Source organism: Clinocottus analis, unplaced genomic scaffold (genome assembly GCF_023055335.1).
Source record: "Clinocottus analis isolate CAN_PGR_092001 unplaced genomic scaffold, fCliAna1.0.p SCAF_13, whole genome shotgun sequence".
Lineage (NCBI taxonomy): Eukaryota > Metazoa > Chordata > Actinopteri > Perciformes > Cottidae > Clinocottus > Clinocottus analis.
In genome coordinates, this window is record NW_027175854.1 from 17,338,988 (window position 1) to 17,360,678 (window position 21,691).

The 21,691-nt window shown below is 44.0% G+C and overlaps 2 protein-coding genes across 3 annotated transcripts in view; one reads left to right on the plus strand and one right to left on the minus strand.

The window, feature by feature from the left end:
- The first annotated feature begins 831 nt into the window (after positions 1-831).
- Positions 832-8,444, plus strand: wdr41 (WD repeat domain 41). The gene is made up of 13 exons (XM_068573416.1): positions 832-1,207; positions 2,403-2,518; positions 3,348-3,396; positions 3,510-3,638; positions 3,745-3,807; positions 4,215-4,326; positions 4,458-4,520; positions 5,123-5,227; positions 5,326-5,510; positions 5,601-5,722; positions 6,385-6,470; positions 7,735-7,868; positions 7,961-8,444. Exons 1-13 carry the CDS (start codon positions 1,160-1,162, stop codon positions 8,099-8,101), a joined length of 1,353 nt encoding a protein of 450 aa, XP_068429517.1. The 5' UTR covers positions 832-1,159; the 3' UTR covers positions 8,102-8,444.
- Positions 8,426-21,691, minus strand: part of pde8b (phosphodiesterase 8B) — a 36,358-nt gene continuing 23,092 nt past the window's right edge. For both annotated transcript variants that reach the window (XM_068573414.1, XM_068573415.1), the window contains exons 11-22: positions 21,631-21,682; positions 20,712-20,789; positions 19,760-19,836; positions 18,392-18,556; positions 17,839-17,884; positions 17,032-17,161; positions 16,712-16,910; positions 15,704-15,921; positions 15,467-15,605; positions 14,386-14,553; positions 14,077-14,206; positions 8,426-12,189 (exon numbers count right to left, since the gene is read on the minus strand). In XM_068573414.1, the coding sequence (XP_068429515.1) occupies positions 12,080-12,189; positions 14,077-14,206; positions 14,386-14,553; positions 15,467-15,605; positions 15,704-15,921; positions 16,712-16,910; positions 17,032-17,161; positions 17,839-17,884; positions 18,392-18,556; positions 19,760-19,836; positions 20,712-20,789; positions 21,631-21,682 (1,512 nt within the window). In that variant the 3' untranslated portion in view covers positions 8,426-12,079. The remainder of the gene's footprint in view (positions 12,190-14,076; positions 14,207-14,385; positions 14,554-15,466; positions 15,606-15,703; positions 15,922-16,711; positions 16,911-17,031; positions 17,162-17,838; positions 17,885-18,391; positions 18,557-19,759; positions 19,837-20,711; positions 20,790-21,630; positions 21,683-21,691) is intronic.

Sequence of the window (21,691 nt, forward strand, 5' to 3'; positions counted from 1 at the left end):
TTAACAGGGGAGACACCAAGATGAGGAGGAAGAGGAGGAGGAGGAAGAGGATGGAGGGAGAGCAGGTCAACATTAATGCAGAAATCGTGAAATGGAGGAGAGGAAAAAGGAGGAGAGAAAAAAGGGGTAAGTAAGAACTGCAGGCAGAGTGTTTTGAAATCATACAATATGATTTGATTTTGTCTTACAGGATGTAGACAAATCATTTTGATGAATGAAGAGGGAGCAATTGAGCAAAAATACATGTATTTTCTGTGTAATGGTGGTTTGAATCTACCTCTGCATCATGGGATTGTGACACACTGCCATCTAGCTGTTTAAAGGAGAATGACACCACAAACATGTTTTATTATTGGAGTTATTTGCCTTAGACTGTGCAGAATGATGAATGTTTTTCACTTGAAGACTGTTTCACTCTCATCTGCTAAACACTTTATCTGGGCTCTCCTTGTATCTGTGTATATGCAGGCTTTTTATGACGAGTTTGCAAAGCCAGTTGTTGGTTCATCAATAAAGTTTCACAAGAAACTTGAATCCCTCCTTCCACAAGACAGAGAATGGACATTTATTTTGTATTATTTAATCGTAGAGGAGGAGATGCCATTTAAATAGTTTTTGATGACGTCATTTGACTTTTGTTGTGGTAAAAAAAATCTAAACAGTTTTTTAATATACAATATCAATATATTTTTTATTTGTATATATATGTTAAAGCAAATCTGGATTGCTATCTAAACAGGATTAATAAATATGTATAAATAAAATGTATTTTTTATTTTTTGTATCGGCCTGAATGAGTTTTGTCCAACCGAGGCTTCCGTAGCTCGAGTCACATGAATGATTTGTTGTGGTCGCGACAGCAAAGAAAACATGAAGCTAGCTTCACGCGCTCCTCCGTTAACGCCGCGTTTTGTGTAAATTCAACACAACGACGTGTGTGTTCACGTCTCCGCAGCGACACAAACACACAAACACGACGTCTCACTGCGTCTCACTGCGTCACGCGGAAGCGTCTCCAGTTCCTCTGTTCACGAGCGGTGAGACAAGCGTGCACGCGCATGGCACCGTATCTCGTTTGTTCCTTAAATTCAGATTAATTGCGTTAATAATTATAATTATTATAAACTGTTAACTGATAACGAGAACCGACACAAACGCGATGCTTCGGTGGATTCTTGGTGGTCGAGAGGCGCAGGGTTCAGTGGAGGTAAGATAATAACACGTGCACGTCATATTAACGCAATAACTATTATTACGTGAATTATGTTGTGCAATATGAGTTGGGTTTACCTAAAAACAATGTTATGTATTACTGTAAAAGATTGGCAAAGTACATTTACTCCCGTAATGTTACATGTACTTAATTATTAAATATTTCAACACTTTAAATATCATTTACATTGATTTAAAACGCATAATCAGCAGATAAAATACTACGTATCGTCATGAAGTAAATACAACCATTAACATTATCATGACAGCAGCTGGCTACAATATTAAAATGCTGGTAATATGGTTGAAAAGTGAGTACTTTTACTGTGATACTTGAAGTACACTTTGCAGATAGTACTACATATACAGGCGTCTTCATACATTGTGAAGATATTTAAGTTAAATGTCTTCATACAATCTGTCAGACTCCTAAATAAACTCTGCCGCCTTTTTAGAAAACTTTCATATACAATATACTCAGATTTGAACGTTTATGCTTAAATATATTACATATATTTATCTCCCTTCATCTTTCCACAACTTATTTTAATGTAATTCTGTTCTAATTTCTCATTGCCTCATAATAATACATTTACTCAAATATAAATTGTCATCACATTAATTGATGCTATATTTTTCCTCATGATTATTATCATCTGATTTAGTTCTTGTTCTTGATAATTTGAACATCTTTATTTATCGTTCCAGTTATTCCCAACCTCGAGAGATTAATCTGAGGGGGTATTGAGATGATTAATACCGTACGACAAAAGCAAGTTCTGCTTCACAAATATTTGCTTTTTAATTCTGCAGACCTTTTCTTTAATCTTTGCTTTTTGTGTGTGCGTAAAATATTGGATCATTTAAACTCTGTGGGCCTTCAAAATAAAATAAGTTTAGCGTGGAAGTGACTCACAGACAAGGGCCACAAACCAATGTATGAATTTATATTGTTTTTTACGCTTTCATATCAGTGAAGTGCAGTAAAAAAAGTACATTATTTCCCTTTGAAACGTTGTGAAGTACGAGTATAATACAGCTAAAAAAATGTGATATCCTTATAGTAGCCGGAGTAGATATACTTTCCGCCAGCGTCTGCTCTTTTCCCTCCAGCCTCCTCTCTCACGGTCCACTGTCAGCCTCTGCGCCTCGGCTTGTTTGTCTCACTACTTTCCCTCTTATGTCTGCAGAAAAGCCCCGTGTTGTGCATCGGAGAGGAACAGCCCAAAAACTGGTTCACTGAGCTGCAGGTGCTGAAAGGACATTTTGACATTGTTCGATTTCTGGTGCAGATTGATGACTTCAGGTGAGCAGCCCTCGACCCCTCCTCCTCCTCCTCCTCTCTACCTTTGGCTGGCCTCTATCCCTCTGTGATTGACAGGAGATCCTCACCTACAGAGAACTTACAGAGCATGACAAGAGCCCAATCATCACCGCGGTGTGATTGTGTGTGCACAGTACAGTACGAGCAAAGCCCTTTCACGCCGTCCGTACACACATGCACGCACGCCTATGAGGGTCGTGCACCTGCTCTCTCTGCTCTCCACGCTGCTTTGTGGAAGCACGCTGCACACTGGCATGGTAGAGTGGGTCTGCATAAGTGGTCAGATTGGGTTTTATAACAGAACTAAGTGTGTGTGTGTGTGTGTGTGTGTGTGTGTCAGGAGGGCTTCACGCCTGGTCTCCTCCAGTAATAACCCCGTCCTCTGGGTCTCGTCCACTGCGCACACAGGTCCACAGTCGGGGGGCAAAGGGCAGAAAATTCTCTCCAGATTGCTTTTGAAGTCCGAAAATGTATCCTGGACAGTTCCCCTCTTCTCATTTTATCTCTCTTTCTTTCTTTTTTTTTTTTTAATCCAGTCATCCTGTCTGTTGGTTTTGGGAACAGGGAGTGTGGACGGTTTGAGGGGGTCAGGGGGCAAGTGAGGCTAGGGGAAGCCCCCGGGACAGATGTTTGGTTAAGATGTCCTCTGGAGGAGACGGACGCGCGGGAAATGATTCCTCACACAGACGGAGAGAATAACTCGGTGTGTCTGACTGCGTGGAAGATGAGGCCTGCCAAGTGCACCGGAGCATCTTTTGTCACCTGCGGGGTCTCACTCGCCAGAAACCACTCGTCTTGTGTGTTTTTCCAGATGCGCCTCGGCAGGAGACGACGGCCTCGTTCTGGTGTGGAACGTCCAGGTGATGCGCTGCCAGTTGCTCATCTCAGTGCACAGTGAAGTTGCGCCCAGCACACTGGCGCTTAATTGCTTATTTTTTGTATTTCTTTCGATCCTTCTGTGTCCGTCTGTCAGACCGGGGAGCGGCTGCAGGAGCTGAGGGGCCATTCCCAGCAGATCACGGCCATAACCACCTTCACCTGCAGAAACGGACCCACGTCGCACACCTCGCTCATCACGGCCTCGTCAGACCGGAGTCTCAGTGTATCCTCACAGCCAGAGACACACACACACACACACACTGAAATCACTCTCATGTTATCGTTGCGTTTGAATTTCAAACTGGATTCTCCTCAACCGGACCCGTCAGCTGTGGGACCCGGACACGGGCAACAGGGTTCAGACCATTTCAGACCTTCAGTCTTCTGTGAAGGTATTTGTTGTGATCGGCAACTTGAGAAACAATTTCCCCCTTTTTTTTTAATTCACACTTTTACGGACGCTTGTGCCCCGTGCAGCGTTTTCTGTATGAACAGGTTGCAGATGCGTCGCGCGAACAAAGATTTTTGAAGGATTCAAAGTAGTTTTGAAGGTCGTATCTGCCCAAAATGCACCACACATTTGTGAAATATTGGATTTTCAACTCAACACTTTGAGTTTGTATTAACGAGATACAATACACTTATTAAAATGTTTGACACAAAGGTTGTTCTGCCAGTTATGATCGAAGATACAACATGTTAATTGCCTCCTTGATCACACATTAAGGGTAATAACAGCATCCTAAGGCTAATTGTATGTGTGTGTGTGTGTGTGTGTGTGTGTGTGTCATGCCCTCAGTGCTTGCTGGTGCTGGAGCGGCTGTGTGTGTGGGTCTCCGGCGGGGAAGAGCTGTGTGTGTGGAACAAAGACTTCCAGCTGCAGTGTCAGAGACAGAACCAGAGCGACACCGGTGAGCAGAAACATCAGGAAAACTGACCGACAACAAACCTCTGGCGCACGGATTGCGTCACCAACCGCTCTCAGCCCCAGTTTGCACACAAACGGATTCATGTCGTCACTCTGTTTTGGCATTTTTTGCAGGAATAACTGCGTTGATAGAGCTGCCCAAGAACTGCGTAGCAGCTGCTGTGGATAAAGAGATCGGTAAGAGGCAGCGTGCATGTGCAGATAGATGAAAATGACATGGTTATGAAGGCATTTTATGTATCAATTTACACATTAATCGCTAATAGGGATGTCCTGAACACATTTTTTTTGCGCCTGATGCGAATCATTTAACATCGTGTCCTGGTCTGATTCTTTTACTTTCCTGAATAATACGGCTGCACAAGCACATTACAGTTATTCAAATCAATCAATACGCTCATTGCATGAAGAACAAAGTGTCTGCATGCAAGATGTTGCTTAATGTTTTTTTAAATAACTATAAAAATAAAAATCTCCATGTAGCTCACGTAGAAAAACACTGTCGGGGATCTGGAAGGTAAAATGATGAGCTGTCATGAACTTTATGAGCTAGCCTCAGTTTAAGTGGCATAGATCTGGCTTCATAGTGCTAGCTTGTGATGTCATTAGCAAGAGGCGAGCTAGCTCGCATCCTGGAGCCAAGAGGTCCAAATATAATCTAGGAACCTTAAAAGATGGGATCATTTTTTTACAATATGAAATATGATTGTGTCAGGGTGCAGTTCACTCAAACGTCCGCCTTTAGAGAACGTTGGCCGTTGTGGCTTCCTTCTCCTCAGTGATCTACAGGCTGACGGTCTCCACCGACTCCTCCATGTCGTTGGCTGAGGTCCGCCGTCTGTCCGACCACCAGGACCGGATCCGAGCTCTCATCAACGTCAGCGGTCAGTACGCCGGGAAACTCTCGACTCGTCGGTGAAAATCGAAAGCGTCCGCATTCAGTTGTTGAGACTTGACTTTTAACGCCGCTCGTCATCCTCAGACGGGATGTTCGCCAGCGGCTCCCACGCGGGCGAGCTCATCTTGTGGGACGCCATCGATTGGAACATCCTGGGCTACGAGCACATCCTGTGGGAGGAGTCACAAGCCTGCTCTCAGGCCGAAATACGATTGGCTGCTCCCAAACCCAGCGAGATGTCCATTCAGCATCTGACCACCAATGGAAGGGTGATGAAGAATGAAGGGATGCAAAATTGTTTGTTTTGTCCTTGTGATCCATAACAAAACGTAATGTGTGTGTGTGTTTGTGTTGTGTAGCACATCCTGGCGGCTGTGGGCAGCGGCCTGTACGTGTACAGCATCCACACCAAGGCGGTGGTGGCCTACAGGAAGGTTGCCCACGACTCCAACGTCTTACACACCATGCTGTTATCGGACAGGTCAGATATCAGATTTAATCAAAGTTGTGATCTCTAAGCCCATTAAAATCAACATGTGAGGATCCAACGTGTGAAAGGATTGATTAACAATACAAATACACACAGTGGGGATTTTAAAAAGGTCTGAGGTAAAAATACATGAAAGGATTTGATATCATCTTTACAATCATTCAATTCTTATTTACAAACAACTTGCATAAGTAGTTAGTTATGGATTATTGTGTTAGTGAAATGGGGAGAAATACATTCAAAATACTGGTGTTTATATATTTAAAAAGAGAGATACAGAGCTGTAGCTCCACCTAGTGGAGAAGTAGCGCAACTGAACAAATAACAGACTAGGTCTTGGACTCATAATGGATCTAATATTAATCTCTTTTTTTAATATTTTCTTTTACTATTAGCATTTATGGGTTGTTTTTTTATTCTTAATTTTAATTTTCACCTTAAGTTTTAAGTTATTGTTAAAATAAAAGCAAAATAAGCTTTTCATTGTACGGAGTAACTCTGTTAACTACAAATGTCTCTCTATCTTTGGGCCTTTTAGAAATGTTCAGACGTTATAGATGAAGCTATAGCATTGTGTACTGGTTGTGTAGCGGTCCTTTAATGACACACGTGCGTGTGCGCATCGTGACCGTGGGTCATTGTCTCTGTTCCAGCGAGCTCATGTCCTGCTCCGAGGACGGCAGTGTGAGGATGTGGGAGATCCAGGACCTGCCGTTACCTGGTGAACCCGCCTCCCCAGGTGACGCCTACACAACGGCACACACACACACAACAGCACACACACACAGACGTGTAACACGCTGGAGTCTCGCGCACTGCCCCACAGGATGGCGAGTGGTTCACGTCGGCCATCTTGGATTCGCCACCTTAAGAGAACCTGATTCCGTGCCCGGTGACAGATCACACACACACACACACACACACACACACACACACACACACACACACACACACACACACACACACACACACACACACACACACACACACACACACACACACACACACACACACACACACACACAAATCGGAGAGTTCAAAGACTGAGGGGGGAAGTTGCCTGCACTCCACTTTGTGTGCTCGAGTGTCTTGATGTGTGGAGCTGCAGTAATGCAGTCCAGATGTGTGTTGTGTGAATCAAAGGAGACCAGCACTCTGAGTGCAGTGGTCAACAGTTGAGTGTGTGTGTGAGAGGTCACGCTGCCTTTGATGGTCTCTCTCTGCAGAGCGTGAGTGTTTCTGAACAGATCTCTCCTGGAGAGGCGACGTCGCTTCTTTATGATTTATCTATTGTTTGTTTGTTGTGTCTCAAACACAAACCAATGACTTGCATCTCCTGCGCTCTGGAAACTTTGTGTACTTCCCATCATTGTGTCGTCGTCACGTTAACGTAGTTCCCTCCTGATCGGGTGTCAGCTCATCGTGTCGTGTTCGGCCGACAGCAGGAAGTTGTTTTCAGAGAATACAAAACAGCAGACCGACACAGCCAGACACACAATGACGCATTGAGCAGCTCAAGAGGAACATATTGTTCTCAGGAGGTGGTGGAGACCAAAAACAGAGCTAAAAGAGAGAGAATATTGGACTTAAATTCATCAGGTGACACAAACACGATGACGCTCCTCTGTAACTGCTGGATGTGTGAATATAAAGTATGAAGGTAGATTTGTGTCTTTTTTAACCAAGAAAATTTCTAGTTCCTAAGTAAATTATCTCCAAATTTTTCCTCTCAATTAAAATGATTGCTCCAAAAAAAAAAAGCTCTCAAAACTAAAATTTGCTCTTAAAAAAAGTTCTTTTTTTTAAAGCAAATTTTTTTTTTTGAGAGCAAAGATTTGGAGATATTTTACTTACAAACTCGAAATTTGCTTGTGTAAAAAAGACACAAATCTACCTTCTTAATAAAGAACCATTTAGAGTTGTGTTCCTGCAGTAACCTGTACAGGTAACCTGTACAGGTAACAAGTACGTGAAGCATCACGTACCTGCTTCCTACCTCTCAGGGTTCTTTGGGATGTGGACCTTCGGCCGGTCCAACAAGCAGACCGGCCTTCCGACGAAGAAAGTCCCGGACGTCCCGCACATCCGGACGCTGGAGCTGACGGGCGATCTGATCGGCCACTCGGGGGCGGTCCAGGTAGGACTCGCGCCGTCTACCTTCTGCTTCAGAACGCCGTCTCGCCGGCGGCGCTCTGACGACCCCGCTTGTCTCTTCTCGTTTGGCGCCAGATGTTCGTGAGCTTCGGGGAGAACGGCCTGGTGACCTGCTCCACCGACCACCTGCTGATTCTGTGGAAGAACGGAGAGAGGCAGTCACACCTGCGCAGCCTGGCGCTCTTCCAGAAGCTGGAGGAGAACGGAGGACTCTGACCGGCCGCGCGACCTTTCTTTGACCCTTTGATGCGGCGCCGTCGGGCGCTCCCGGATCATGTGAATGTACTGTGATGATGATGTGATGTTTGTTTGCCTTATGAGTGGAAGTATTAAACTTGAAATGTGCTTATTCGCTTTCTTGTCAAGCGTTGGATGAGAAGATCAAAACTCGGATGATGAAGCTGCAGCCTGTTAGCTTAGCTTAGCATCGAGACTGTAAACCTAAGGGAAACAAGCTACTGTCACATCTAATACTAATATCTCACGTCCTGCACAAACCTGCAGTAAAACCTTCATTTCCAATAACTCCAGAGCGTTGTAAAGTCAAATTTATTGAGTAAAAACAAATCAATGTCATCATTTTCAAAAAGTTCCCATGTTTTTATCTCACAGAATGTTTTGCTTCTTATTTTTGTCCGCATTTAGACTTTTAAAGACAACCACTGTTGCTGCTTTCTGGACAAAGGGAGGCGAATGGAGCCAAGTCGGTTCATTTAAAAAAAAGAAAAAGATTTCGAAACTGTAAAAAAAAAAAAAAGTGAAATTATATTTAACCCCAAAAAACTTTTCATATACTTATTTTCAGTTTGCAAACATTGTTGAATTTGAAAAGCAAAACATTTTGAGTTATATTAAATAAAAAGTGATAAAAATAAATAAAAAAGACAAACTAATTTAATCCAATGAATCACTTTATTCAAACTAATGATTTTGTTCAAAGATTTTGTTTTTTTGGGGGTGAAAAAAAACACAAAAAATAAAAATACATTAGATTCATTCCGACCCTCATTTATAATGTTTATGCTTCCGGTTCAACAAAGAATATATCAAGTTTCTTAATTGGCGAGCTGAAATACAACTTCAAAATGTAAAGAACGCTTTCATCGTCTCTCACAAAAACACTTTTGTATTTGACAAAGAACATCGAGTCAGACGTCGCGATCAGACCGTTCATGTGGCAGTAAAATCCTCCGACACACGTCACAGTTCTCGCGCTCTTGGAAAAACTATTTGTACCGTTTGTTCTCACTTTCTAATTATTGTGTTTCATGTGATAAAAAAAAACCTCACGGGGGTTCGGCTCAGTGTCCAAAGAGGAAACACAAACTGCTGGAAGTGACGAAGAGGCCGATCGTTGCGCAACGGTTCTGCCTCGGGGGACTCGGAGCGATGACGTCATCACGCACCCGATGCCGCCGCTGCTGCATGAAGGTCGATTTGTGTCTTTTTTTACCCAAATTTCTAGTTTGTAAGTAAATTCTCTCAAAATCTTTGATCTCAATTAAAAAAAATGCTCTAAAAAAAAAAAAAAAACTCAAAAAAATACGATCTAAAAATATATGCTCTCAAAACTAAAATTTGCTCCAAAAAAAAAGAAAGAAAATGCTCCTCCCCCCAAAAATACGGTCTGAAAATTGTACATTTTTTTCAGTTGTTTTTTTTTGAGAGCAAATTTTAGTTTTGAAAGTATTTTTTTTGAGAAAGCGTTTTTTTGTTTTTTTTAGAGCAAAGATTTGGAGATATTTTACTTACAAACTAGACATTTGCTTAAGTAAAAAAGAAACAAATCTACCTTCATACTGCTGCTTGCAGGAAAAGGGGTAAAATGCTGTAAAAATATCTTCTCATGAGCAGAGATGAAACATTTAGGGGCGGAGCCACGTGTTCACAAGTCACTTAAATAAAAAAAAATATATAGAAAAAGAAAAAATCTTGTTTTTAAAGACACCGCAACACGTCCACAGCCCAAACAAACAAGCAAATGATGTGAAATGCAAAGAAACAACAATACATTTGGTGAGTATTTACAAGAACAGCAGGTACATTAGGTAGTTTTTTACAGTGTATTGGAGCGACAGCAGACCTCAAACACTGAGACGTTGCACGATTAAGGCGTCGATTAAGACCTCGGTCATCAATTAGATCAATAAATTCATTTCATGAATACGTCGTACGTGGAAGTGACCGGTTCTGTCTCTTTAAACTAAATCAATAACGGAGGAAGCAATAGTGGAATTTACATCTGATCAAACTTCCCCTGATTATTAAAAAAAACAACTCATAATTAAAACCAGAAGAAGCAGTTGGACAGAACAGAAAAGTTGGGACAATCGTGACAGAACTATTAACGCAAAGTGGACTCAAAACTTATAGCAACATAGCCAAAGTCATTTATATATATTTTAAATATCGAAAAACATGTATGGCTTTTCTTTAGAGGAGAGGAGGAACTATTTCGACCAAAAATACTTCAGTTTGTGTAAAGATGAGCAAAGAATAAGGCACCGGCAAAGAGCTCTCTGTGCCTTTAATAATCTGGAACATGCTCTCAACGAGCTGCTAATACATAATTTATAACATTTATTCATGTAGACCACTAATATCTACTTTGATTTCGAAACCAATTTCATGAAATCGCATCAAAGGTTTCAATGTGCCGCCTCGCAGTGTTAAAATGGAATAAAAGTGCTCTGAAAGATGCCATAATTAAGAGGTAACACTGGTTCAAATCTCAAATATGAAAGCCGAATCATTCTAATCTCTGTTCGGGGGAAATAAACGACACGATGAATGACTCCCCGCTGGGTGTGCAGCGCCGCCACGTCGCCACCAGGGGGCAGACGCCTCATGCAGATCTCATGACCCCTCAACGCCATGTTTTTTATTTCTCTTCCAATCACAATAATCTGAAGATCATGTGCGGGACTAGCTTTGTGACTGCGATGTGGATTACATCTTGAGATACAGTAAATCGGTCGAACACAAAAAAAACAAAAAAAAAAAACATGTAAGTGAGTACCCGGAGCTGATTAGTGTTAGAAGCTGCTGTTTTTATTTATTTATTTATTTATTATTTATTCTTTACACTCTGGTCGCTTTGAGGTCCGCTGCAGCGACTCGCTACTTCAACATGAGCGCTGCGCGGCACCGAACAACAGTCAGTGTGGCTTCACACACACGGAGCTTCCTCTCACTTTGGGTGCAAACGTCTACAGTTAAGTGTCACAAAGCTGTGTGTGTGTGTGTGTGTGTGTGTGTGTGTGTGTGTGTGTGTGTGTGTGTGTGTGTGTGTGTGTGTGTGTGTGTGTGTGTGTGTGTGTAACATCTGATATTACTTGATGAACCGGTGACACAGTGCAAGTCTGTTCCTCCACTTTTGCTCCGACGTGGATCTCAAAGACAGACGTTACTGGATCTCTGAATCCAGCATCCCTCCGCTCAGGGAAACCCTGTGCACGACCGGTTCTCTCCTCTGATTGGACGACAGGAGAACGTTCTCCACAGCTTCCAGATTCCTAAAATCTTCCTCGGCACGAGTCAAAGAGTCCCTCCTTATCGCAGCTCGCGAGTTATTCCAGCTGAGCCGCGAGCGCCTCTCGCTTTAGGTCACCATCTCATTTTTTTGTGTTTGTTATTTCTTTTTACAGCAAGAGACAGATGTGGAGTGAAAACATGTTTTGTAGAAGATTTAAAAAACTGTGGAAAGCAACAAAAAAACAAAACAGCAAGAGGATGCTGGAAATGAAAAAGCCTCGATCGGCTAAAGTGCAGTGTTTCTGGTGTGTTACTCTGTGTGGTCCAGATTGTCAGGTGATCCTCGCAACTTCTGAGAGGCGCGATCAGGAATACTTAGAAAGTTGACGGAGGGGTGGGTGGGTGGGGGTGGGAGGGGCCCTCAAATGACACCCTGTCCCGCCGCCGCCGCCAAGGGCCACGAAGAAAAGAGGCCGTGATTTCGGGTTGAAAGCGGCGCCTCAGTGTGCCGCCGTCGGTCAGCGACGTCTGCCCCTCCCTTTCCAAACGGCCAGCGGCGGCACCCGTGAGCGTGACCGTGGTTTTTTTTGGGGTGAAAAGGGGAGGGGCATAGGAGGGGGAGGGGCTCCGTCGAATCACCGCTGAAGAGCCTCATCGTTCCACCGCGCAGGGCGGCTGCCATCGGCCGTCGCGCCCCGGCTCTCAGGGTGATGGAGGCGGTCAAGACGGAGGAGGAGGACGCAGACTCTTGCACTTCATCTCGTCCAAGCCCTTCCAGTACTTGTAGTTCTCCGACAGGTGCTCCATGAGACCAGGCAGGCTGGCGAAGGCTGGAGGGGGAAAGTTCAGGTGGGTTAAAAGAAACGTGGGCACAGGTTTGGACAAACATTTCTGCTTTCTGTTGCTGCAATTGTTCTTCTTCAGGTTCCTTTTCAGCCGAAGCGAATTAGTTTGACTCAAATGTTAAGACTTAATGTCTCCGTTTAATAGATTAGTCTTTCATTTGCCCGTTTGAAATCAATGAGGTGCATGTTTCTGAAAGAGAAGCTCAAACCATGTTTGCAAAAAAAACCCAAACATAACTAAAAGTATTCTTCACGGTTCCTGTTTAGTTTTCTTTTTATTGACTAATGGCTTCAGCTCCAGAACAATCGTAACTTTAGAAACAAACTTCTGAAAAGCCTCCTTCTTTTTTTGGACCCGCATCTCTTGGGCCTCATCATGAAAGCCGGTCTCTCTTCAGGATCCGCTGTGTGAACCGCGGGAACCATTACGACGAAACAATGAACGTCCTCAGTGCTCATATTTTAAAAACACACACATTTGTGCAACTAACGGGAACAAACACAAACTGTATTTCACACCTGCTGTCACACTGTTTTTAAACCGCGATACATTTTCTCCAGTAAATAAACCCCACCAAAAAGTTACAAACTGTTACATTGTGGCATAACACAACATACATGATGGGCAATTGTTGCGCTCCCTGCTGGCCTGGAAGAGTATTTCATTGCTTTGCAGCCACGATCGTGCAGCCTCAGACGCTCAACAATGGAAAATGATTTGCAGCTATAAATATTTTCTGGGACCAATTAAATTAAACATTTTCCCACGACGCACCTGTCGATCTCTCACGGCACACTTCCTGTTTTCACTCCACATGAGCTGCGAGGAAGACGCGCGTGTGTGTGTGTGTGTGTGTGTGTGTGGTTAGCTTGTTCGTGTACAGTGGTTAATGTTATGTACACTCTGCAGTGTTTCTCCCACATTAAAGGACGCTCGGGGTGAAAAGGCCTCTTTGTGTTTCTCCCCGTGTTGTTTACGTCCTGGTTTCCGGCTCGTTGCCGCTCTGGAACCTGCGGTGACCCCACGCCGACCCCGAGAATTGAAAGCGGCTGCTGCGTGTGTGTGTTTTTGTGTGTGTGTGTGTTTATGTGCACTCCCCCATCCCCTCTGCTATTTATTTCCCAACTCCACCCCCCCTTCGACGTCCTCTCCGTCCCGCTGGCATTTGGAATCTTTCCGTGACATCAGAGCGGCGTTGACAGTAAACAAGTTCCCTCTTGGGGAGACTAAACCAAAAGGGAAATTCAGTGGGAATGGGGAGCGACAGACACCACGTGATCCCTCTCCTCGTGATGTGCTATCGGAGAGAAACGAGGACCTCGATGCATGAGGTTCTCATCCGTCACCGGGAGTCCATTTGTGTCATGGATTTCTTTTGAGTAGCTGAACATCAGAAGCGCAGCGGCCGAGATGCGTTTTTTACCTGACTCACTATTTAAAAACAGGACACGCCCCCTAAGAGGTTAATTGGTCCGACTCTCCTCAACGCAATGAGATATCAAAAATCTTTCAACGCAGCCTTGAAGATACAACTCCATTCATGATGGACAGCAAGTCTGGTATGAATCAGACCAAACGCACAAAATTCAAAATGGCGGAAAAGTTTGGGAGGCGGATTTTATGGGTTCGAGAGATGTTTACGAGCTTTTACTTGAGCTGAACAAACTCAGTCCGACTGAGATGAGGCCGAAAGACAACAAAAACTTCAGATTTTGTTTTCTCTGTCATGATCTCTCAGCTTAATGTCGGAGGAGCTGCGTGAATTCATTCGAGCGTTTAAGCGTGTGCGATTCAAACGACGACAATCAGGGACTATCTGACCCGCTTTGAATTGAAGTGGTACTAATAAACACAGGAAGAGCAGGTCTTACCATCCCAGGCGTCAAACATGTCGGTGATGAAATAATCTATGAAGGAGATCTGAGATTTGGGCACGCTGCAGGTGTTCCTGTCAAACACCGGCATCACCACCGGCAGCCCCTGCCTCTTCTCCTCATCCGTCTGCAGGAAGAACACAGAGACCACGAGGAAGCACTCAGACACTCGAGCAGAAGCTGCAGCTGGGGATGCGAGAGGCCACCAGGTGCTCTGCCTTCCTTTTACCTGTTTCTTGCTACATGCTAAATGCTATTAAATGCATTCTTCTATTAGAGCGAGCTGCGCTAGTGCCGGACACACACCTGTGCAAAGTACTCCTCTGAGATGCGTCCGGCCCACTCGATGCAGAGCTCCAGCGGTCTGCAGGGGTTCGCCACATCGGCACACTTGATCAGCATCCTCTTGATCAGCAGACGGTTCTCCGGAGAGTTCCTGATGTTGGCCTGACCCTCGCAGTCGCTGCTCACGCTCTGCAGGAGACACAGAGGACACGACGCAGCTGCACTACTGTGGAGGTACATTTGTGTCTTTTTACGCGAGCAAATTTCTTGTTTGTAAGTAAATTATCTGACTGCAGATCCAGAATCTTTACTCTCAAAAAAAAAGCCAGGTGGAGTCCACCAATAGAAACTCCTGTCTCATCCAGCAGCGCATGCCCCGCCCACAACGCTCAAAACTCAACTTGTAACTTTTGGGATTGAGAGCACAGGTTAAGTAAAAAAAATTTTAATTTTTTTTGCGAGGTTTTTTTTTTTTTTTAAATTTTTTACAGGATTTTTTTTGGAGAGCTTTTTTTTTAGCGTTTTTATTTGAGAGCAATTTTTTTTTTTTTACAGCAAATTCTTTTTTTTTAGCGTTTTTTTTGAGAGCAAAATTTTTTGATTGGAGTTCAAAGATTTGAGATTTGCAGTCAGATAATTTATTTACAAACAAGAAATTTGCTCGTGTAATGAAGACACAAATCTACCTTCATACACTACAGGAAAATATACGATTAGCTTATACACACATTTACAAAAAATAAAAAATATATATATAAACATATTTATATACATTATATATATATATAACATCTAAATTTCTCTCTCTATATATAAATATACAACAAAAAATATATAGATATGTGTATTTATGCATATTTAACAGTTATTATCAGCCTTTTTTCTGAGGTACTATGCTTCGACTTTCTTTATACTACATTCCTATCTTTTAATAAGTCATCGCGTTGCACGTCATAACGGCTGTGACCGAGCTGAAGCCACAGCGTGACAACTTTCACGTTCCATAACGAGCTCATGATGAAGTTCATGTTGAAGAGACGATGATCACATCACATCGCAGACCCGTTTCACCGTGAAGCCGCAACAACCGGACCACACTTACGCTCGTGCTGGTCTCCTCGATGGCGGCCATCGGCTTGTTGATGCTGTTGACGAACTTGCTGACGTGCTCAAAGTGTCGGGTCATCTCCGTGGCCAGCACCATGTCTATGATTGCCTGTCGCAGGGTTCGGAACTGATTCCTGACGGCGAGAGAGGAACAGAAGTAAACACCCGGATCCGTCCGGCGCCGACACGAGGATCCCGACCCGACGCCGCGCGCCATTCGCCCGCTACCGACCTGTCCGTGTTCTTGAAGATGTTGCTCTTGCTGTCGCGGACGGTGAGCTGGAAGGCGAGGGCCGCGTGGTGGCTCTCCAGCACGGCGGTGTCGTTGTAGAGGATCGCCAGCTCGCTGCCGGCGTTACACAGGAAGGAGTTGGTCCGGCCCGGGTGGTCCACGTCGTGCACCGTGGCCGCGATCAGCGCCGCCACCTCATCCAGCTGGTCCAGACTGCTCTGGAGGAAACAGCACACACACACACGGGAGGGACGTCAGGCTGCAGGCCGAGGCGGCCGAGGCGGCGGTGATCACTCCGACATGGATGGTGAGCGGCTTCTGGGCTTTGTTTCATACCACAGTGTCAATGAAGTATGCTCATAGAGAACCGGCACACAATTCCTGTCTGGAATATTATTTATTTATTCATTTTCATGTTCAAACAATGGAAGCCCATTTCCGCCACAGACAGAAAAAAAAAATTAGGACCAGAAAAAAAAGGACCAAAAAAAATTCCCCAAAAAATACAAAATTAATCAACTTTTTTTTTCATTGAAAAAACATCTAAGCAATACGTTATTTCATAACAAAAAAAAATATATACTTTTTTTTTTCGTTGCCTTTTTTCAAGATAAAAGATAATTTTTTCAAAATAAAAGACAATGAAAAAAAAAAGTTGATTCTTTTTTTTGTGGTCGTAATTTTTTAATTTTTTTTAATATATATATATATATATATATATATATATATATATATAGTTTTTTTGTGGTCTTAATATTTCTTTTTGTGGTCTTAATATTCTTTTTTTTGTGGTGTTATTTATTTATTTATATATATATATTTATTTTGTAGTCCTAATTTAAAAAACATTTTTTTCTTTTTTTGTGGTCCTAATTATTTTTGTGTGTCGGAAATGAGCTTCCATACAAATCTACAGCAACCTGCTTAAACATCACCATCCTGACTGATGCTCAAACATACCGAGTACTTCCGTACAGTATGTTTGAGTCTGAAAGCGGCGGGCGGTACCTTGACGCTGTCTTTACGGAGGAAGTGGGCCGTGGCGTGCAGCACGTCCGCGGCGTGCGTGGAGTTGTGGTAGGAGTTGGAGGAGTGGTAGCTGGCCTCCATGAGCTGCAGCCAGGAGCGCAGCGTGGCGTCCGAGCACTTCAGGAAGTCGCACACGCCGAAACTGGTGAAGACCTTCAGCCCGAGGTAAGTCAGCGGCCTGCAGAGACACACGAGACGTCACCCGCCGCTCGTTCACAGGAGACAATGTTCAACAGGAAGTGACCATGACCGGACGTAAAAAAGACGTGTGATGTCACAATAAACCCCCGTCTTCATACCTCTTGTGTGTCGCCGCCTCCAGCTCCAGGATGTTGAACTCCCAGCACTCCTCATCGTTCAGCATCTCGGCGATGGGCGTGGGGACGTCGTTCAGAGTGACCGGGATGGCCAGCTGGCTCTGGCTCATATCTAGCAGATAGACACACACACACACACACACACACCAAGGTGAATTGACCATACAAGGGGCAAACCGAGAGGGAGCTGTGTGGCATTTGACGAATGAATAATACACGTCGGTGCCAATCTTGGCGCTCTGATATCTGTATACATGTGCCGGCTGAGGGTCTGACTTTATGGAAAGATGGCGTGTGATGAGATTGTTTAGAGGATTTGTCTGAGAGCACACTTTGCTGCAGCTCCGAGGCGAGCGCACCATTTCTAGGAAAGAGAAGCTCGTCCCTTAGTTAAGTGCTCTTGAGACTTTAATCATCATAATGGGGGTTACGCAATGAACTCAGATGGAAGGATTCACACTTCAAAAACATTCATCACGACGATAACCGCTAGAGGAATATTAATTATTCATTAAATTCACTCAAGGCAGTGGATTCTGCTGCATAATCTCCGTGATAACAAACATGTCGTATATGTGCGTTAAATATGACCGGAGTTGGGAGTTGATTAGCTTAGCCTAGCTTAGCATAAAGACGAGAAGCAGAGGGAAACAGCTAGCCTGGCTCTCTCTCAAAGTCGCTTCTTTTTGGCCTCTATTAGCGTCAACAGATGAAGTGTGTTATGAGAGTACATCAGTAGTAGATGAGCATTCAATATCACTGATAACTCATTGGTTCTTTAAAACTTACTTTTGCAGAAGACATATTCATTCCCAGAGAGTCTCCGCAGCCCGTCCTGGAGAAAAACAAAAATAAAGAAATTGGTTAATTAATTTGAGGAAAACATTGAGTCTTAAGTAAATCTTAAGTAATGGGAGAAAAAATAAGACTTTTGTATTTATTGCTTAAAAAAACAAAACACAAAATAAACCCCCAGATTAAGACTAGTTTGGTGTTTGTTTCCGCAGTCAACTGCAATAAAGAACGACCGACATCTGCGTGCAGTTACTCACCTCATAGTTGGTCTTATTCAACAAAATTCAGATCAAAAGTAAACAAACAAAGACTCCGTTGGCACTGCCGAAAACACAGATTTTGATTTTGGACGGCCCAAAAAAGAAATTCTCGGTTCAACAAGAATGCATGTTCAACTTCAGACGCATGAGGTCAGAACATTTTTACAATGTGATCAGAACAAAAAAGAGAAAAGACTACTCCAAACTTCTCCTTATAAAGAGTTTCAGGCATGTGTTCTTATGAATGAACTCAAAAGCCGGTGCCGAGCATCGACGCGGCCTCTTACGCTCATGAGCCCCCCGACCAGGTCGTTGGTGTGCGGGTCGTCGTCTTTGGCGGCGAGCTGAGGGGAGTAGAGCTCGGTGGTCCTCAGGATCTCCAGCACGCGATCCAGAGCCTCGGCCACCGTCACCGGGCTGTTCTCCTGGGCCGCGTTGATGATGTTTATTACCTGGGACGAAAGTAAAAAGAAGCAGAAACATTTGTATTTCTGCAATAAAGAGCCCTCTGCAAGACATGCCGTGAAACAGAGCGCTCCTTTCTTTGGGCGTGTGTCACGGAGACGTCCATGTGACGCTGGAGAAAATGCTGTCTGAGGAAAAACGGCTAAAAAAAAAGCTTCACAGGACCTGCAGGGCAACAGCAGTATGAAACGCTCTGACGCTGCAGCAATAGTGGATTAGAAATCCAGAGAAACGTTGCTCTTTCACGACAATCCTGAGAAATGTCGCTTCCTGCGGAGGCGGAAACAATGGGATGTTTGTTCCACTGCAAATGTTTTTTTCCCCTCGAACGTAGCTTTGATTTTTAATCCCCGAACAGTCGGACACTTGATGTTTTATGTGCTGCGAGCTCTCACACTCGCGCGGAGAGAGCTGCCAAAACATGACGAGCGTTAACAATTAATTATGAAAAAATGTACTGAAACATCTACTGTTTCTTCTGATTGGTGGTAGAGTTTCTTGAAGTCTGGCTACTCTGCATGAAAGTGAGTTTAAATACCAGATGGAAGCGGCGAACCCTCAGTCAAAGAGTCAGCCGTAATGGCCACTGATTGGCTGCCGGGTGTTGAGGTAACGAGCCAGCATTTGAACGGACAGGTATCACGGGTTCCAGCTTCGGGCGCTGCCACGAACCCTTGAGCGTTGGCCGATGAAACGAGCTGGTTAGGAGCCATAAAAGAACTTTATTCTTGGTGAAAATCCAACATGACGACGGCCGGTGGAGGAATGAGCTCGACTTGGCAGGAGCAGTTTCCCCCCAAAAACTGTAAATTGCTGTAAAAATGGGACATTTTTCTGATTGCAAACTATTGTCAATATGATGAAACTGATGTTTATTCTATTGTATATTTGATCAATTATCATGTCATTGTGCTTTTCATTGAATTCAGTACATCTAGGCTGCCGATAATGACTAAACAAACCCAGATTTAAGCACAACAACAGCTGTCGACGTTGACGAACTTCACTCCGATCACTGGAGATGATGCAACTTTTTGAAGATTGAAGTGTAAAAAAACCTTTTTCTTTCACAAAAAGAGGATCCATCACCAAAAAACACCAGCAGACAGAATGTTTAATTAAATAAAAAGTATTTCATTTGACTTATATTTCACTCAAATAAGTTTTGTAATGTTTTTGACCGTTAGTACCTTTGTGATGGGAGCCTCGATGGTCATGGAGTGAATCCTGGCCACGGAGGAATATCTTCGATTCTGTAAACTGGAAGCTGCAATAAAAATAAAAAGAATTAAAAACAATCATGCTGGTTGTGACTCATTGATGGGCATCATCATTAATATTTCGTAATGCACAGAAATAGATGGCAGGGCCTGCGATTGTTTGCGATCCCTCTCGTCGAAAAATGATGGGCGGAAAATGTTCGCGAAGAGGGTGAAAGACGGAGAAAGTACGCGGGGCAAACGTTAATATTCAAGGCGATGAAGCACGAGACGATAAAAGGAGGTGAAGTGGTTTGATTGAAGGAGCGGGCGGAGGAGCGCTCAGCCCAGACACCTGGAGGCCGGAGGGAGGCGCAGCCCACGACGCCTCGCTCGCTCAAGACTGACTCATCGGCCCTTTTTCCTTTTGCTTTGTGCGTCCCTCATCCAGGAGATAATGAGATCGGCCCCGCGTGCATCTCCGCGTCCGTCCGCGGCCGGATTCACGGCTGCGTGCTCGAGCGCCTCGTCGTTGCGGTGACGCACACTTCTTTTTCTTCTTCCCCGTTAACACCTTTCATCACCTGATTGATTGAGTGCAGCTGACGCATCACTCACTTCTCTCCAGGGGGGCCGCGAGTAAGAGCGCTTGGCGAGCGGCCGCCAGGTGTCAGAACCACACACACACACACACACACACACACACACACACACACACAGCGCAGTGCACCGCCGTGGCCAGAGAAAACAGTTCGCTCACTTTTATTGCTTTGGACGGTGTGTGTGTGTGTGTGTTTGGGCTCACAAGCTAACGGACACACACACACACCGATACACATGCAGCGCTGACGGCATCGCAGGGAACTTTCTGGTTTTCCAACCGAGCGGCAGACACCGGAGCTCCCGTCTGGAATAAAAGATGATGCACTTTGACCGGTCTTACCGTCACTGCCGCGAGAGCTGAGCGACCTGGCGTCGATGGAGTCTTTCCTCCTGTCGCGGTGACGTAGAGAATGGCACTCTGCAGAGGGAAGAGACGGACATTCAATGTGCTGCACGTTAGTCTGGTCGGAGGGACGGGGTTTGCATTGAAACATGGATTCTCAGGGCTCCGTTTCACTTCATCTCACACTAGTTTGTGCCTCAGGGCAACTGCAGGCGTCCATCTTTCAACCCTAGAACACTAACGTTGGGTGATTTATTTGAGTTGTGTGCGTCCTCGTGTAGCTTCATGACGTAATTGATCGCAGGACGAGGCTCACATGTCCCAGGAACGCTTGGATCAATGGTCATAGCTCCATTTTTTTACATTTTTAATCATATTTTGATACCCATAATTGGTTTCATGAGTTCTTTCGGGTAAAATAAAAGACGAGTACTTCAATTTAACTTTGTATTGTTGTATTTGAATACATGCTAATGAGAAGTATATTATATCGGGTGAAATATACCTGAAGTTAGTGAAGGTGTTAATATTTGTAACGTTAGTGTTCTAGGGTTAAAATAAAAAAATACAAATTGTAGGGTTTTAAAAAGGTGTTTCGAGAATTAAGACATCTTAATCCTTAATCTAAATATTCTGGCTGCTACTAGTTTTTCAAAAGATACAACTCTGGTCTTTAATCCAGGTAGTTAGAGATGAAATATGTCCGTACGTCCAACCACAGCTGCATCAATACGCTCATGTCATTATACATGCACGAGGTCAATTTGAACAATTTAAAATGTGGTGATGTTGCATTGAAAACAGGGAATAGATAAATTAATTAAAATGTGTGCCAACAAAACAAAACGGAAAAGGCGAATGAATAACAGAATGTCTCCGTTTTAAACCAACACAAAGGTTAAAGGAAGAAAGTTACCTGACTGGGAGTGTTCGCCGCTGCATCGCTCCTCCTTGTTGAACTTGTGAACCTGACAGAC

Excerpts from the sequence above, each read along its gene's own strand:
- wdr41 (XM_068573416.1), top strand. The coding sequence starts at position 1,160 with ATGCTTCGGTGGATTCTTGGTGGTCGAGAGGCGCAGGGTTCAGTGGAG. Across the intron at positions 2,519-3,347 it reads GTGCAGATTGATGACTTCAG|ATGCGCCTCGGCAGGAGACG; the intron begins GTGAGCAGCCCT and ends GTGTTTTTCCAG. Across the intron at positions 5,723-6,384 it reads ACCATGCTGTTATCGGACAG|CGAGCTCATGTCCTGCTCCG; the intron begins GTCAGATATCAG and ends TCTCTGTTCCAG.